Source organism: Pristiophorus japonicus, chromosome 9 (assembly GCF_044704955.1).
Source record: "Pristiophorus japonicus isolate sPriJap1 chromosome 9, sPriJap1.hap1, whole genome shotgun sequence".
NCBI lineage: Eukaryota > Metazoa > Chordata > Chondrichthyes > Pristiophoridae > Pristiophorus > Pristiophorus japonicus.
In genome coordinates this window covers 15,178,120-15,194,854 of record NC_091985.1, presented here as the reverse complement: position 1 = coordinate 15,194,854, position 16,735 = coordinate 15,178,120, and the positions used below count along the sequence as shown (strand labels likewise).

The following is a 16,735-nucleotide window of genomic DNA, read 5'->3' as shown; positions in this document are numbered from 1 at the left end:
CATTCTTGCTATTGAGGAAGTGCAGCGAAGGTTCACCAGACTGATTCCCGGGATGGCGGGACTGACCTATCAAGAAAGACTGGATCAACTGGGCTTGTATTCACTGGAGTTCAGAAGAATGAGAGGGGACCTCATAGAAACATATAAAATTCTGACGGGGTTAGACAGGTTAGATGCAGGAAGAATGTTCCCAATGTTGGGGAAGTCCAGAACCAGGGGTCACAGTCTAAGGATAAGGGGTAAGCCATTTAGGACCGAGATGCGGAGGAACTTCTTCACCCAGAGAGTGGTGAACCTGTGGAATTCTCTACCACAGAAAGTTGTTGAGGCCAATTCACTAAATATATTCAAAAAGGAGTTAGATGAGGTCCTTACTGCTAGGGGGATCAAGGGGTATGGCGAGAAAGCAGGAATGGGGTACTGAAGTTGAATGTTCAGCCATGAACTCATTGAATGGCGGTGCAGGCTAGAAGGGCCGAATGGCCTACTCCTGCACCTATTTTCTATGTTTCTATGAGATGGGGAGAAATTTCTTCACTCAAGAAGGTGGTGAATCTTTAGAATGCTCTACCCCAGAGGGCTGTGGATGCTCAGAGGTCGCTAAATTTTGGGGAACGAAGGGAATTAAGGGATATGGGGATAGTGCAGGAAGGTGGAGTTGAGGTCAAAGATCAGCCATGATCTTATTGAATGGTGGAGCAGGCTCGAGGGGCCGAATGGCTGACTCCTCCTCGTATTTCTTATGTTCTTATCTACGCTGATGACACCCAGCTCTACATCACCACCACTTCTTTCGACCCCTCCACTGTCTCTAAATGATTTACACTGCTTGTCTTACACCAGTTGTGGATGAGCAGAAATGTTTTCCAATTAAATATTGGGAAGATCGAAGCCACTGACTCTCTTCCATAGCCACTGACTCCATCCCTCTCCCTAACATCTGTCTGAGGCTGAACCAGACTGTTCGTAACTTGGTGTCATAATTGCCCTGAAATAAGCTTTCAACCACATATCTGCAGCATAACTAAGACCGCCTATTTACACCTCCAAAACTTCGCCTGTCTCTGCCCTTGCCTCGGCTCATCCGCTGCTGAAACCCCCATCCATGCCTTTGTTACCTCTAGACTTGACTATTCCATTGCACTCCTAGTTGGTCTCCCACATTCTACCCGACATAAACTACAGGTGATCCAAAACTCGGCTGCCCGTGTCCTAACTTGCACCAAGTCCCACTCACCCATCACCTCTGTGCTCGCTGACCTACATTGGCACATGATTAAGCAATGCCTCGATTTCAAAATTCTCATCCTTATTTTCAGATCCCTCCATGTCCTTGCCCCTCCCTATCTCTGTAATCTCCTCCAGTGTCCTTCCCCTACCCCCCCCCCCCCCGCTGAGATGTCTGTGCTCCTCTCTACCTCTCGTTCCTCCTTCAAGACGCTCCTTAAAACAAAGCTCTTTGACCAAGCTTTTGGTCACCTGCCCTAATTTCTACTTATGCGGCTCATTGTTAGATTTTTTATCTCATAGCACTCCTGTGAAGCGCCTTGGGGTATTTTACTACGTTAAAGGTGCTATATAAATAAATACAAGTTGTATTGTTGTTGTTGTGTCACTGTCCTTCCTCCTCCCCGCCTGGCGGTGGCGCTGTGCCGGGAGGTCAGTCTCTCCTCCCAGCCTGGCGGTGGCGCTGTGCCGGGTGGTATTTTCTCCTCCCCGCCTGACGGTGGCGCTGTGCCGGGAGGTATTTTCTCCTCCCCGCCTGGCGGTGGCGCTGTGCCGGGAGGTCAGGCTCTCCTCCCCGCCTGACGGTGGCGCTGTGCCGGGTGGTATTTTCTCCTCCCCGCCTGGCGATGGCGCTGTGCCTGGAGGTATTTTCTCCTCCCCGCCTGGCGGTGGTGTTGTGCCGGGAGGTCAGGCTCTGCTCCCGGAAGCGGTTACCGGGACGGTCCGGAGGCCCTGGTAACCGAGTCATGGCCGAGCCGCTTCCCCCGCAGTTCAAGCTGATCCAGCATCACCTGCGCACGGGCCAGGAGCACGAGAAGCGGGACCCGGTGGTGGCCTATTTCTGTAAGTCCGACAGGCGGACAGGGGGCTGGGGGCGGGAGACCCGGGGCTGGAGACCCGGCACACTGGCACCGCGGGCCCGGCACCAACACTGCGCCCCGCCCCACCCCGCTGCCTGGCACCGGCCTCACGCTGCGCGGGTGTGAGGAGAGGGTATGTGTATGTATGTGAGTGAGTGAGGGGTGGCTGAGGAGAGAGGGTTGGGTGTGAGGGGAGGTGGTGAGGTGTGTGTGAGGGAAGGGGGTGTGTGAGTGGGTGAGGGGAGGGAGTGTGGACATGGTGTGAGGGGAGGGGGTGTGTGAGGGGAGGGGGTGTGTGAGGGGAGGGGGTGTGTGAGTGGGGGAGGGAAGGGGGTGTGTGAGTGGGTGAGGGGAGGGAGTGAGGACATGGTGTGAGGGGAGGGAGTGTGGACATGGTGGGAGGGGGTGTGTGAGGGGAGGGGGTGTGTGAGGGGAGGGGGTGTGTGAGTGGGTGGGTGAGGGGAGGGGGTGTGTGAGTGGGTGGGTGAGGGGAGGGGGTGTGTGAGTGGGTGGGTGAGGGGAGGGGGTGTGTGAGGGGAGGGTGTGGATGAGTGTGTTAGGAGAGGATGTGTATTTATGGAGTGAGAGAGATAGATGTCTATCTGTATCTTTCCTACAACAGTGACTGCACTTCAAAATTATTTTATTGGCTGCAAAGAAAGACTTGTGTTTATTTAACGCCTTTCACGACCACCGGGCATCTCAAAGTGCTCTACAGCCAATGAAGTACTTTTTGAAATGTCACTTGTCATGTTGGAAAAAAGCACTTTGGGACATCTGGTGATCGTGAAAGGTGCTATATAAATGCAAGTGCTTCTTTCTACCTCTATCTCTCTCTGTCTATCTCCCCTTATATTGCACTTCATAGTTTTTATATATAGCCCATATTTAATGTAAAATGTACATTCTAAGGCTTTTGGGGTTTGCTGTTTTGTGTCCAGTTTTTTGTTTTAATAACTAATTTGCAAATCTGTCAACTCATTTAGTTGGAACATTTGACCTGTTTTAACATTGTGTTCCAATTGCTTCAGTGGATTGTCAGTCTATCTCCCTAATATTTCTCAAACGACACTATTTATTGCAGGACTGTGAATGGAATTGACGTTTTATAGCACTAATTTACATTTCTGTGACCCATGGCAAGTTATTGCCGGGCTTTCTATGGGTTCAATTGTTTTGTTGATTGTGAATCATGGGTTTGCTTTCTGTAAACCTCTCTGTGCACGAAAGCCAAGTGTTGTACTGCCCCCTCTCCCTTCAGTCTGCCATCTCACATTACTTGGGTGTGAGTCACAGCCAATAGTATAACTCTGGTTTTGCAAGCTATGCTGAGCACTCGACAGCTGAGTCTCAGACTGGTAGTGCAGTAGAATTGCAAACTAACAACAACAACTTGCATTTATATAGCGCCTTTAACTAACGCAGTAAAATGACCCAAGGCGCTTCACAGGAGTGTAATCGGGCAGAATTTGACACTGAGCCACATCATAAGGTATTAGGACAGGTGACCAAAAGCTTGGTCAAAGAGGTAGGTTTTAAGGAGCGTCTTAAAGGAGAGAGGGTTGAAGAGGTTTAGGGAGGGAATTTGAGCTTGGGGCCTTAGCAGCTGAAGGCACAGCCCCCCCAATGTTGGAATCATTAAAATCAGGGATGCTCAAGAGGCTTGACTAACAGGGATGGAGATATCTTGGCGGGGTAGGGGGGTTGGTTATGGAGCTATAGGAGATTACAGAGATAGGGAGGGGCGAGGTCCTGGAGGGATTTGAAAACAAGTGAGAATTTTTAAATCTAGGCGTTGCTTAACCAGGAGACAATGTAGGTCAGCGAGCACAGGGGTGATGGGTGAGCGGGACTTGGTGCGAGCTAGGACACACAACAATCCACAATCCCGCCCTAACTCTGTATTTACGCTGTGCACAGCTCCAGTCTCCATAAAAAGGTTATAGAGGCACTGGAGAAGGCTCAAAAATAGATTTACAAGGATGGTACCAGAACTGAGAGATTATATATACCCCTCAGTAAAGGCTGAATAGGCTGGAGCTCTGTTCTCTGGAAAAGAGGCGAAGAGGTGATCTGATAGAGGTCTTTAAAATGATGAAGGGGTTCGATCGGGTAGATGTAGAGAAGACATTTCCACTTGTGGGGAATCCAAAACTAGGGGTGATAAATATAAGATAGCCACTAATAAATCCAATAGGGAATTCAGAATGGTTAGAATGTAGAAGTTGAGGCAAATAGTGTAGCTGCATTTAAAGGGGAGAGGCTAGATAACCAATGGGGGAGAAAGGAATAGAAGGATATGCTGATAGGGTGAGATGAAAAGGGGTGGGAGGAGGCTTGTGTGGAGGATAGATCAGTTGGGCCGAATGGTCTGTCTCTGTGCCGTACATTCGATGCAACACTATACAAGCTTGGTGTTGAAGGTAAATCCAGGCTCGGGTTGAGGCCTAAGGCCAGATTCACTCTTCGCAGCTTCAGTATTGATGTGATATGAAAAGCGCTTCACAGCATTTGCAGTATTAATGTGCCCGAAATCTCCGCAATGTAAACGGAGTCTGGCTCTACCTGACTTTAGTCTACCTGACTTTAGTGTACCGTCTTTATATTTATATTCACTTTTATGCAAGGTGCAAGGGTTGAATTTCCTACTCAGCAGTCTGTAATTAAGCTGAATAATATCATGTGCCAGCTCTATGGCTGCATGTTTCAATGCTTAGAACGGCAGATGTAGTTTTAACAGTGGAGTTATTCATTGAAAATGTTGTCCTGAAGTATGTATTAATCAAAACGAAAAGCTTGATGGGTTTTTCTAAAGCCAGCTGCGTCCTGAGAGTGTCGCACAACTGCGCTGTTTATAATGTGCACAGAATAGTTCCGTATTCAGTTATTTAAATCACATAACTCTCACGGTTAGGGTCAGATGTGCTGACTTTGTGCGACTGGGTATTTCTGCTGCAGGACTACCATTCTAATATAAGCACCTTGTGACAGGAAGCGAGTTTTGTAAGGTTACAATTGGGTTGCTATCACCGATAGAAAAATAATTTTTACTTGTGAGAAACAGTGACGATGTGATCATTTCTGTCTCTTTAAATTACATGTACTACTGCAAAGGGAAGACTAACTGTTTGTCTATTACTGCAGCACATTGAGATGTTGGATGTTCTGTCTACAGCAGGTACTGCATTAATTCCTGGTCCAATTGTCACTTGATAACCTTGCATCAGAGTTGTTTGTCCTTCAGTGGATAATGTCACCAGGCATCCACTGCACAGAATATCCTACTGATATCTGTCACCAGCTAAGAACCAAACTACTAACTGCATTGTATTTGAGGTTGATAAGGTAGTGAATACATGGGAGCGATTTTCAGGCATTAATCTGATATTGGGAGTGACTGTTTTATCTGTCAGCCGGAGCTCAGTGGGTAGTACTCTTGCCTCTGAGTCAGAAGGCTGTGGGTTCAGAGACTTGAGCACAAAAATCTAGGCTGATGCTCCAGGGCAGTGCTGAGGGAGTGCTGCACTGTCGGAGGTGCCGTCCTTTGGTTGAGACATTAAACCAAGACCCCGCCTGCTCTCTCAGGTGGACGTAAAAGATCCCATGACACTATTTTGAAGAGGAGCAGGGGCGTTCTCCCTGGTGTCCTGGCCAATATTTATCCCTCAATAAACAGGACATAAACAAATTATCTGGTCATTATCACATTGCTGTTTATGGAAGCTTGCTGTGCGCATCTTGGCTGTCACGTTTCCGACATTACAACAGTGACTACAGTTCAAAAAGTACTTCACTGACTGTAAAGGGCTTTGGTGCGTTCTGAGGACATGAAAGAAGCTACAGAAACGATATTTCTTTCATTCTTTTTCTGTCTCTGAATTTTAACAGATTCAGCCACTGACTATAATGCAGATAAATGCAGCGTTCCTTACTTGACATTTACATTGTGGAACTGCTTCCATAATGGAAATTCACAAGAAGCCAGAAGCTGCACTATTCGATGGTGCAGAATTCCCTCCCTCAACATGCTGCCACTCTTTTCCCAATCTTTAGTTCATTTTGGCTTTCTCTCTCTCTCTCTCTCTCTCCCTCTGCATCATCCAGTCATACAACAATCTTCTCCCTCTTCTTCCAGTTCATGCTAGCATTCTCCCACTTCTCACTCTCTCTCAATAAAAGCTGGTGCTCTCCTTCCTCCCCCCACCATTTCCCTCCTTCCTTCCCTATTTGCCCCATCCCCCCATTGCTACTCATTCACTTCACCCGACACCCCTTCATTGCCATTCCTTTCACCTCTCCTCTCCTGCTCAAGTCCTGCTGTTAATAGAAGTGATTCTGGCCGTTGTTTGCTGTCGGAAAGGAACTCCTGTTCTAGTAAGACTTTCACTTCCATTAATAGGATTCTCATAGAAGTAAAGAAAAGAGTCTTGCATTTGTATAGCGTCTTTCACGACCTCACAATATCCCAAAGCGCTTTACAGCCAATGAAGTACTCTTGAAGTGTAGTCACTGTTGTAATGTAGGAAACACGGCAGCAATTTGTGCTCAGCAAACTCCCACAAGCAGCAATGTGATAACCAGCTAATCGGTTCTAGTGACGTTGACTGAGGGATAAATATTGGCCAGGACACCGGGGAAACCTCCCCTGCTCCTCTTCGAAATAGTGCCCTGGGATCTTCTTCCAGCTGAGTCGAACCAAAGGGAGAGGTCAGCATTGATTGTTACCAGGAAGGTAACTTCGATGGTATGAGACGTGAATTGCTGGAATAGACTGGCGAATGATACTTAAAAGGTTGACGGTGGATAGGCAATGGCAAACATTTAAAGATCACATGAATGAACTTCAACAATTGTACATCCCTGTCTGGAGTAAAAATAAAACAGGGAAGTTGGCTCAACCGTGGCTAAGAAGGGAAATTAGGAATAGTGTTAAATCCAAGGAAGAGACATATAAATTGGCCAAAAAAACAGCAAACCTGAGGACTAGGAGAAATTTAGAATTCAGCAGAGGAGGACAAAGAGTTTAATTAGGAGGGGGAAAATAGAGTATGAGAGGAAGCTTGCTGGGAACATAAAAACTGACTGCAAAAGCTTCTATAGATATGTGAAGAGAAAAATATTAGTGAAGACAAACGTAGGTCCCTTGCAGTCAGGATCATGTGAATTTATAATGGGGAACAAAGAAATGGCAGACCAATTGGACAAATACTTTGGTTCTGTCTTCACGAAGGAAGACACAAATAACGTTCCCGGAAATACTAGGGGACCGAGGGTCTAGCGAGAAAGAGGAACTGAAGGATATCCTTATTAGTCAGGAAATTGTTAGGGAAATTGATGGGGTTGAAGGCCAATAAATCCCCAGGCCTGCTAGTCTGCATCCCAGAGTGCTTAAGGAAGTGGCCCTAGAAATAGTGGATGCATTGGTAATTATTTACCAACAGTCAATTGACTCTGGATCAGTTCCTATGGACTGGAGGATAGTTAATGTAACGCCACTTTTTAAAAAAGGAGGGAGAGAGAAAACGTGGAATTAGCCTGACATCAGTAGTGGGGAAAATGTTGGAATCAATTATTAAAGATGAAATAGCAGCGCATTTAGAAAACAGTGCTGTTGGGGAGGAGTTAAACTAATATTGCAGGGGGATGGGAACCTATGCAGGGAGACAGAGGGAGACAAAAATGAGGCAAAAGCAAAAGACAGAAAGGAGATGAGGAAAAGTGGAGGGCAGAGAAACCCAAGGCAAAGAACAAAAAGGGCCACTGTACAGCAAAATTCTAAAAGGACAAAGGGTGTTAAAAAAGCAAGCCTGAAGGCTTTGTGTCTTAATGCAAGGAGTATCCGCAATAAGGTGGATGAATTAACTGTGCAAATAGATGTTAACAAATATGATGTGATTGGGATTACGGAGACGTGGCTCCAGGATGATCAGGGCTGGGAACTCAACATCCAGGGGTATTCAACATTCAGGAAGGATAGAATAAAAGGAAAAGGAGGTGGGGTAGCATTGCTGGTTAAAGAGGAGATTAATGCAATAGTTAGGAAAGACATTAGCTTGGATGATGTGGAATCTATATGGGTAGAGCTGCAGAACACTAAAGGGCAAAAATCGTTAGTGGGAGTTGTGTACAGACCTCCAAACAGTAGTAGTGATGTTGGGGAGGGCATCAAACAGGAAATTAGGAGTGCATGCAATAAAGGTGCAGCAGTTATAATGGGTGACTTTAATATGCACATAGATTGGGCCAGCCAAACTGGAAGCAATACGATGGAGGAGGATTTCCTGGAGTGCATAAGGGATGGTTTTCTAGACCAATATGTCGAGGAACCAACTAGGGGGGAGGCCATCTTAGACTGGGTGTTGTGTAATGAGAGAGGATTAATTAGCAATCTCATTGTGCGAGGCCCCTTGGGGAAGAGTGACCATAATATGGTGGAATTCTGCATTAGGATGGAGAATGAAACAGTTAATTCAGAGACCATGGTCCAGAACTTAAAGAAGGGTAACTTTGAAGGTATGAGGCGTGAGTTGGCTAGGATAGATTGGCGAATGATACTTAAGGGGTTGACTGTGGATGGGCAATGGCAGACATTTAGAGACCGCATGGATGAATTACAACAATTGTACATTCCTGTCTGGCGTAAAAATAAAAAAGGGAAGGTGGCTCAACCGTGGCTATCTAGGGAAATCGGGGATAGTATTAAAGCCAAGGAAATGGCATACAAATTGGCCAGAAATAGCAGCGAACCTGGGGACTGGGAGAAATTTAGAACTCAGCAGAGGAGGACAAAGGGTTTGATTAGGGCAGGGAAAATGGAGTACGAGAAGAAGCTTGCAGGGAACATTAAGGCGGATTGCAAAAGTTTCTATAGGTATGTAAAGAGAAAAAGGTTAGTAAAGACAAACGTAGGTCCCCTGCAGTCAGAATCAGGGGAAGTCATAACGGGGAACAAAGAAATGGCAGACCAATTGAACAAGTACTTTGGTTCAGTATTCACTAAGGAGGACACAAACAACCTTCCGGATATAAAAGTGGTCAGAGGGTCGAGTAAGGAGGAGGAACTGAGGGAAATCTTTATTAGTCGGGAAATTGTGTTGGGGAAATTGATGGGATTGAAGGCCGATAAATCCCCAGGGTCTGATGGACTGCATCCCAGAGTACTTAAGGAGGTGGCCTTGGAAATAGCGGATGCATTGACAGTCATTTTCCAACATTCCATTGACTCTGGATCAGTTCCTATCGAGTGGAGGGTAGCCAATGTAACCCCACTTTTTAAAAAAGGATGGAGAAAGAAAGCAGGGAATTATAGACCGGTCAGCCTGACCTCAGTAGTGGGTAAAATGATGGAATCAATTATTAAGGATGTCATAGCAGCGCATTTGGAAAATGGTGACATGATAGGTCCAAGTCAGCATGGATTTGTGAAGGGGAGATCATGCTTGACAAATCTTCTGGAATTTTTTGAGGATGTTTCCAATAAAGTGGACAAAGGAGTACCAGTTGATGTGGTATATTTGGACTTTCAGAAGGCTTTCGACAAGGTCCCACACAGGAGATTAATGTGCAAAGTTAAAGCACATGGGATTGGGGGTAGTGTGCTGACGTGGATTGAGAACTGGTTGTCAGACAGGAAGCAAAGAGTAGGAGTAAATGGGTACTTTTCGGAATGGCAGGCAGTGACTAGTGGGGTACCGCAGGGTTCTGTGCTGGGGCCCCAGTTGTTTACATTGTACATTAATGATTTAGGCGAGGGGATTAAATATAGTATCTCCAAATTTGCGGATGACACTAAGTTGGGTGGCAGTGTGAGCTGCGAGGAGGATGCTATGAGGCTGCAGAGTGACTTGGATAGGTTAGGTGAGTGGGCAAATGCGTGGCAGATGAAGTATAATGTGGATAAATGTGAGGTTATCCACTTTGGTGGTAAAAACAGAGAGACAGACTATTATCTGAATGGTGACAGATTAGGAAAAGGGAAGGTGCAACGAGACCTGGGTGTCATGGTACATTAGTCATTGAAGGTTGGCATGCAGGTACAGCAGGCGGTTAAGAAAGCAAATGGCATGTTGGCCTTCATAGCGAGGGGATTTGAGTACAGGAGCAGGGAGGTGTTGCTACAGTTGTACAGGGCCTTGGTGAGGCCTCACCTGGAGTATTGTGTACAGTTTTGGTCTCCTAACTTGAGGAAGGACATTCTTGCTATTGAGGGAGTGCAGCGAAGATTCACCAGACTGATTCCCGGGATGGTGGGACTGGCCTATCAAGAAAGACTGGATCAACTGGGCTTGTATTCACTGGAGTTCAGAAGAGTGAGAGGGGACCTCATAGAAACGTTTAAAATTCTGACGGGTTTGGACAGGTTGGATGCAGGAAGAATGTTCCCAATGTTGGGGAAGTCCAGAACCAGAGGTCACAGTCTAAGGATAAGGGGTAAGCCATTTAGGACCGAGATAAGGAGAAACTTCTTCACCCAGAGAGTGCTGAACCTGTGGAATTCTCTACCACAGAAAGTAGTTGAGGCCAATTCACTAAATATATTCAAAAGGGAGTTTGATGAAGTCCTTACTACTCGGGTGATCAAGGGGTATGACGTGAAAGCAGGAAGGGGGTACTGAAGTTGCATGTTCAGCCATGAACAGATTGAATGGCGGTGCAGGCTAGAAGGGCTGAATGGCCTGCTCCTGCACCTATTTTCTATGTTTCTATGACAGGATCGGTCCAAGTCAGCATGGATTTATGAAAGAGAAATCATGCTTGACAAATCTTCTAGAAAGTAACTAGTAGAGTAAATACGGGAGAACCAGTGGATGTGATATATTTGGACTTTCAAAAGGCTTTTGACAAGGTCCCACATGAGATTTGCGTGCAAAATTAAAGCACATGGTATTGGGGGTAATATTGACGTGGATAGAGAACTGGTTGGCAGACAGGAAGCAGAGAGTCAGGATAAATGGGTCCTTTTCAGAATGGCAGGCAGTGATTAGTAGAGTGCTGCAGGGCTCATTGCTGGGACCCCAGCTATTTACACTATGCATCAATGATTTAGATGAAGGAATTGAGAGTAATATCTCCAAGTTTTCAGATTACACTAAGCTGGGTGGCGGAGTGAGCTGTGAAGAGGATACTAAGAGGCTGCAGGGTGACTTGGACACGTTAGGTGAGTGAGCAAATGCATGGCAGATGCAATATAATGTGGATAAATGTGAGGTTAACCACTTTGATGGCAAAAACACGAAGGCAGAATATTATCTGAATGGCGGCAGATTAGGAAAAGGGAAGTTGCAACAAGACCGAGGTTTCATGGTACATCAGTCATTGAAAGTTGGCATGCAGGTGCAGCAGGCGGTGAAGAAGGCAAATGGCATGTTGGTTCTCATAGCTAGGGGATTTGAGTATAGGAGCAGGGAGGTCTTGCTGCAGCTGTACAGGGCCTTGGTGAGGCCTCACCTGAAATATTGTGTTCAGTTTTGGCCTCCTAATCTGAGGAAGAACATTCTTGCTATTGAGGGAGTGCAGCGAAGGTTCACCAGACTGATTCCCGGGATGGCAGGACTGACGTATGAGGTGAGACTGGATCGACTGGGCCTGTATTTACTGGAGTTTAGAAGAATGAGAGGGGATCTCACAGAAACATATAATATTCTATGGGATTGGACAGGTTAGATGCAGCAAGAATGTTCCCGATGTTGTTAATACGGATTCTTTTTCCCTCAATCTGTTTCAGCGAATACACTGACGCGAACACCTCTTTGCCTTTTCTGTAAAAGACCTTTATTGAAGATTCTCCGGCCGGGACTTGTCAAGACAAAGGGACACTCTCAATCAAAGCCTGTTTACCTTCCCCTGGACAAGCCCCTTTTCAGCGTGAAAAGCACAGTAGATATACATTTTCAAAACAGAACACATTTGATTAGCACTTGTTCTATCCAATCCCTTTCTGCCTCCCCCCCCGAATACGTCCAATGGCAGGCAAGAAAGTCTCCCAATTAGGGCTGTTGTCAGGTTAGTTATAGCTTTGCTACCCTGTCTTCCCTTATCAGTAAAGAACACAATTAGTTTCCCTTCCTCCTTATCAGTAGAAGCTATTACTTTTCTCTTCCTATCTAGAATTGCTTTCTTTGTGCTGCCTTGGGCTTTCTCATGACCCGTATCTAACCTCAACTTCAACTCTTGGTAACCCCTTTTTTTTCTGTTGATTCTGCAGTTGTCTGCATCTTGACATTTCTTTAGCTATTTTCCCATGATTCCCTATCTCCATCCTTTTGCCACCTTCTCTATCCATCTACCACTTTTGCAACCCTTTTGCACATTCTCAATGTTGGGGGAGTCCAGAACCAGGAGTCACAATCTAAGGATAAGGGGTAGGCCATTTAGGACTGAGATGAGGAGAATTTCTTCACTCAGAGAGTTGTTAACCTGTGGAATTCTCTTCCGCAGAGAGTTGTTGATGCCAGTTCGTTAGATATATTCAAGAGTGAGATGGATATGGCCCTTACGGCTAAAGGGATCAAGGGGTACGGAGAGAAAGCTGGAAAGGGGTACTGAGGTGAATGATCAGCCACGATCTTATTGAATGGTGGTGCAGGCTCGAAGGGCCGAATGGCCTTCTCCTGCACCTATTTTCTATATTTCTAACACAGAAAAAATCTGCAAACTGCCAACAGTTGCATCGGTGAAAATGATCCAATCGACATCCGAAGTTGTAAAAACAGAGACCTTCGATTTAAAAATAGGGAGTAACGGGTTAGAAATCTGTCCTCAGAAGACAACTTGTCTTACAGATCCCTGTGTAGATTTACCACAAAACTCATAGCTGTTGAAGACTTTCCTCTTTATTAAGATAATTTTTTAGGATTCAAAAGCAGAAATCGGATGCATATTATCCCTTCAGTTACACCCAGATAAGATTAGCAATCCCTTGGAACTGCACACAATGAAGCCACAGCTTGTCATTTGCCATTTTATTCTGTAATAATAATGTTGATCATTTGGCCGTATTTGTGCCATTTTTATAAGTTGCCGAGAGTATTGTAACCAACTGAGGAGTGTGGTAAGTTGTGCTTGCTCCTCTATTGTAACAGTCGCATTCCCACCAGATGCCAGAAGACTGAAAGTAAACACTGCGATTGAATTAAGGCAAACATTCGGTTAGCCACTGGGGATTATTATCCAACCTTGAGGGACAAGCAATCCGATTGGTTGGCAAGCGTGCCGGTGAGGAAGGTTAGAGCGTCACAGAAAGAAGACACTTCTTCGGTCTTTGTCAGAGAAATGCATGTGCTTGCCAGCTTTGTGTGTCGTGTGCAATGGGCAAGGTGTTCTGTAAGGTGATTGATTATATATTTAAGGAGTGATATACTTGCATTGGAGGCAGTTCAGAGAAAGTTCACTAGGTTGATTCCTGGGATGAAGGGGTTGACTTATGAAGAAAGGTTGAACAGGTTGGGCCTGTACTCATTGGAATTTAGAAGAATGAGACGTGATCTTACTGAAACGTATCAGATCTGAGGGGGCTCGACAAGGTAGATGCAGAGAGGATGTTTCCCCTCATGGGGGGAATCTAGAACTAGGGGGCCTAGTTTCAGAATAATGGGAACGCCCATTTGGGGGTTGTGAATCTATGGAATTCTCTGCCCCAGAGAGCTGTGGAGGCTGAGTCATTGAATATTTAAGGTGGAGATAGACAGATTTTTGAACGATAAGGGACTGAAGGGTTATGGGGAGCAGGCAGGGAAGTGGAGCTGCGCCCAAGATTAGATCAGCCATGATCGTATTGAATGGCGGAGCAGGCTCGAGGAGCCAAATGGCCTCCCTCTGCTAATTCTTATGATTATATTAGATCAGGTGCCCTGGTGATTGCTGTGTCCTCTGCCAGAAATGCATTGAAAGTTTCTAGCTGAGAAGCTTATAGATTGTAGATGATGGAGCTCATTCTTATTAACTGGAGATGGAATGATGCACGAGGGGAAATGTTAGACTTTAAGGGGAAGGCAATTTCTATTCAGTACTCGATTGGACATATTCCAACTTTACATTACCGCCTTATCCCCATCTTTGCTGATAGTGCAGGATGTTGTAGAAAGCTGGTTCTAATGATGGGTGTGTGCTTATTGAGAAGCCTCCGGGTACTGAGAGACATGGCCAAGATTGACAGAAAAAGGTATATTGCAAATCTGTGATTACTGAGAACTATAGGTGATGGGACAGGGAAAAGCAGTATAATATATACCGAAGTACATTGTGCCATTGCCAAACGTGAGTGTTTTCTCTTTCACATTGCTCACCCACTACAATCTGGCCACGTTGCATACTTTCCTTATTTGATCAGACCGGCTGCTGTCCAGCTCCCAGTCTACAGTATTTCTGCTCCATAATTGGCTGTTGGGTATCTGCCTCCGATTTCCTTCCTTCAGTGTGGAAAAGGGTCGCTTCAACCTAGCACCTTCCCATGGCTGAGATTAGGCACTCGCCGTCTGTAGCTGTGGATCGGTCCATGATGTTTGCATACAAGAAGTGTTTTCTTCTGTAAAAATACTTTCATTAGTGACAGCCTCTTCTCCCCGAACTCCCTTCTCCCTGGCCCCCCACATTCCCGCCATCCTCAGCTCACCCTCTCTTGTTCAGCATGTGTGTTGCAAATATCCTGTTTACATCAACTAGACCCACGTGGGAAATTCAGTGATTATAATAGTGATGGTAGCAATGTGGAAGGAGTATGGGGAGCTCGGAATAGCTAAAAGGTGAATGAAGTAACTGGATTATGTAGAAACCGGATCTAAATATTCGATTTGGAGGCAGTGCAGAGAAGGTTCACTAGGTTGATTCGTAGATGAGGGGGTTGACTTATGAGGAAAGGTAGATTGGGCAAGGGAGAACCGGTGGATGTGGTGTATATGGACTTTCAAAAGGCTTTTGACAAGATCCCACACAAGAGATTGGTATGCAAAATTAAAGCACATGTACTGATGTGGATAGAGAACTGGTTGGCAGAAAGAAAGCAGAGAGTCGGGATAAACGGGTCCTTTTCGGAATGGCAGGCAGTGACTAGTGGGGTGCCGCAGGACTCGGTGTTGGGACCCCAGCTATTTACAATATACATCAATGATTTAGATAAAGGAATTGAGTGTCATATCTCCAAGTTTGCAGATGACACTAAGCTGGGTGGTGGAGTGAGCTGTGAGGAGGATGCTAAGAGGTTGCAGGGTGACTTGGACAGGTTAGGTGAGTGGGCAAATTCATGGCAGATGCAGTATAATGTGGATAAATGTGAGGTTATCCACTTTGATGGGCAAAAACACAAAGGCAGAATATTATCTGAATGGCGGATGATTAGGAAAAGGGGAGGTGCAACGAGACCTGGGTGTCATGGTACATCAGTCATTGAAAGTTGGCATGTAGATACAGCAGGCGGTGAAGAAGGCAAATGGTATGTTGGCCTTCATAGCTAGGGGCTTTGCGTATAGGAGCAGGGAGGTCTTACTGCAGTTGTACAGGGCCTTGGTGAGACCTCACCTGGATTATTGTGTTCAGTTTGGGTCTCCTAATCTGAGGAAGAATGTTCTTGCTATTGAGGGAGTGCAGCGAAGGTTTACCAGACTGATTCCTGGGATGACAGGACTGACATATGAGGAGAGACTGGATTGACTGGGTCTGTATTCACTGGAATTTAGAAGGATGAAAGGGGATCTCATAGAAACATATAAGATTCTGAGAGGACTGGACAGGTTAGATGCAGGAAGAATGTTCCCGATGTTGGGGAAGTCCAGAACCAGGGGTCACAGTCTAAGGATAAGGGGTAAGCCATTTAGGACTGAGATGAGGAGAAATTTCTTCACTCACAGTTGTTAACCTGTGGAATTCTCGACCGGAGAGAGTTGTTGATGCCAGCTCATTGGATAGATTCAAGAGGGAGTTAGTTATTGCCCTTATGGCTAAAGGGATCAATGGGTATGGAGAGAAAGCAGGAAAGGTGTACTGAGTGAATGATCAGCCATGATCTTATTGAATGGTGGTGCAGGCCTCGAAGGGCCGAATGGCCTACTCCTGCACCTATTTTCTATGTTACTATTTTGGGCCTCTACTCATTGGAATTCAGAAGAATGAGAGGTGAACTTATTGAAACCTATGAGATTATGAGTTGGCTCGACAAGGTGGATGCAGGGAGGATGTTTCCACTGATAGGGGAGACTAGAATTAGGGGGCATAATCTTAGAATAAGGGGCCGCCCATTTAAAACTGAGATGAAGAGAAATTTCCTCTGAGGGTTGTAAATCTGTGGAATTTGCTGCTTCAGAGAGCTGTGGAAGCTGGGACATTGAATAAATTTAAGACGGAGATAGACAGTTTCTTAACAGATAAGGGGTTATTGGGAGCGGGCGGGGAATTGGACCCGAGTCCATGATCAGATCAGCCATGATCGTATTAAATGGCGGTGCAGGCTCGAGGGGCCGTATGGCCTAATCCTGCTCCTATTTCCTATTTCTTATATTCTTATGGAAGTGTGTTAAAAGGCTATATGATAGCCCGAGTGTGCAATTACTGTGTAACACAAAACCAAACATGCTGTGGTTCAGATTGTAATTCAAACAGTTCTTTGAATCCAGAGATGTGAGTTCAAATCCCACCACAGCAGCTGGGGAATTTAAATT

The 16,735-nt window shown here is 45.7% G+C and overlaps 1 protein-coding gene across 2 annotated transcripts in view; it reads left to right on the top strand.

Moving 5' to 3' along the window:
* The first annotated feature begins 1,897 nt into the window (after nt 1–1,897).
* vta1 (vesicle (multivesicular body) trafficking 1) overlaps nt 1,898–16,735 on the top strand; it is a 226,161-nt gene continuing 211,323 nt past the window's right edge. For both annotated transcript variants that reach the window (XM_070889089.1, XM_070889088.1), the window contains exon 1: nt 1,898–2,070. In XM_070889089.1, coding sequence (XP_070745190.1) covers nt 1,974–2,070 — 97 coding nt within the window. In that variant the 5' untranslated portion in view covers nt 1,898–1,973. The remainder of the gene's footprint in view (nt 2,071–16,735) is intronic.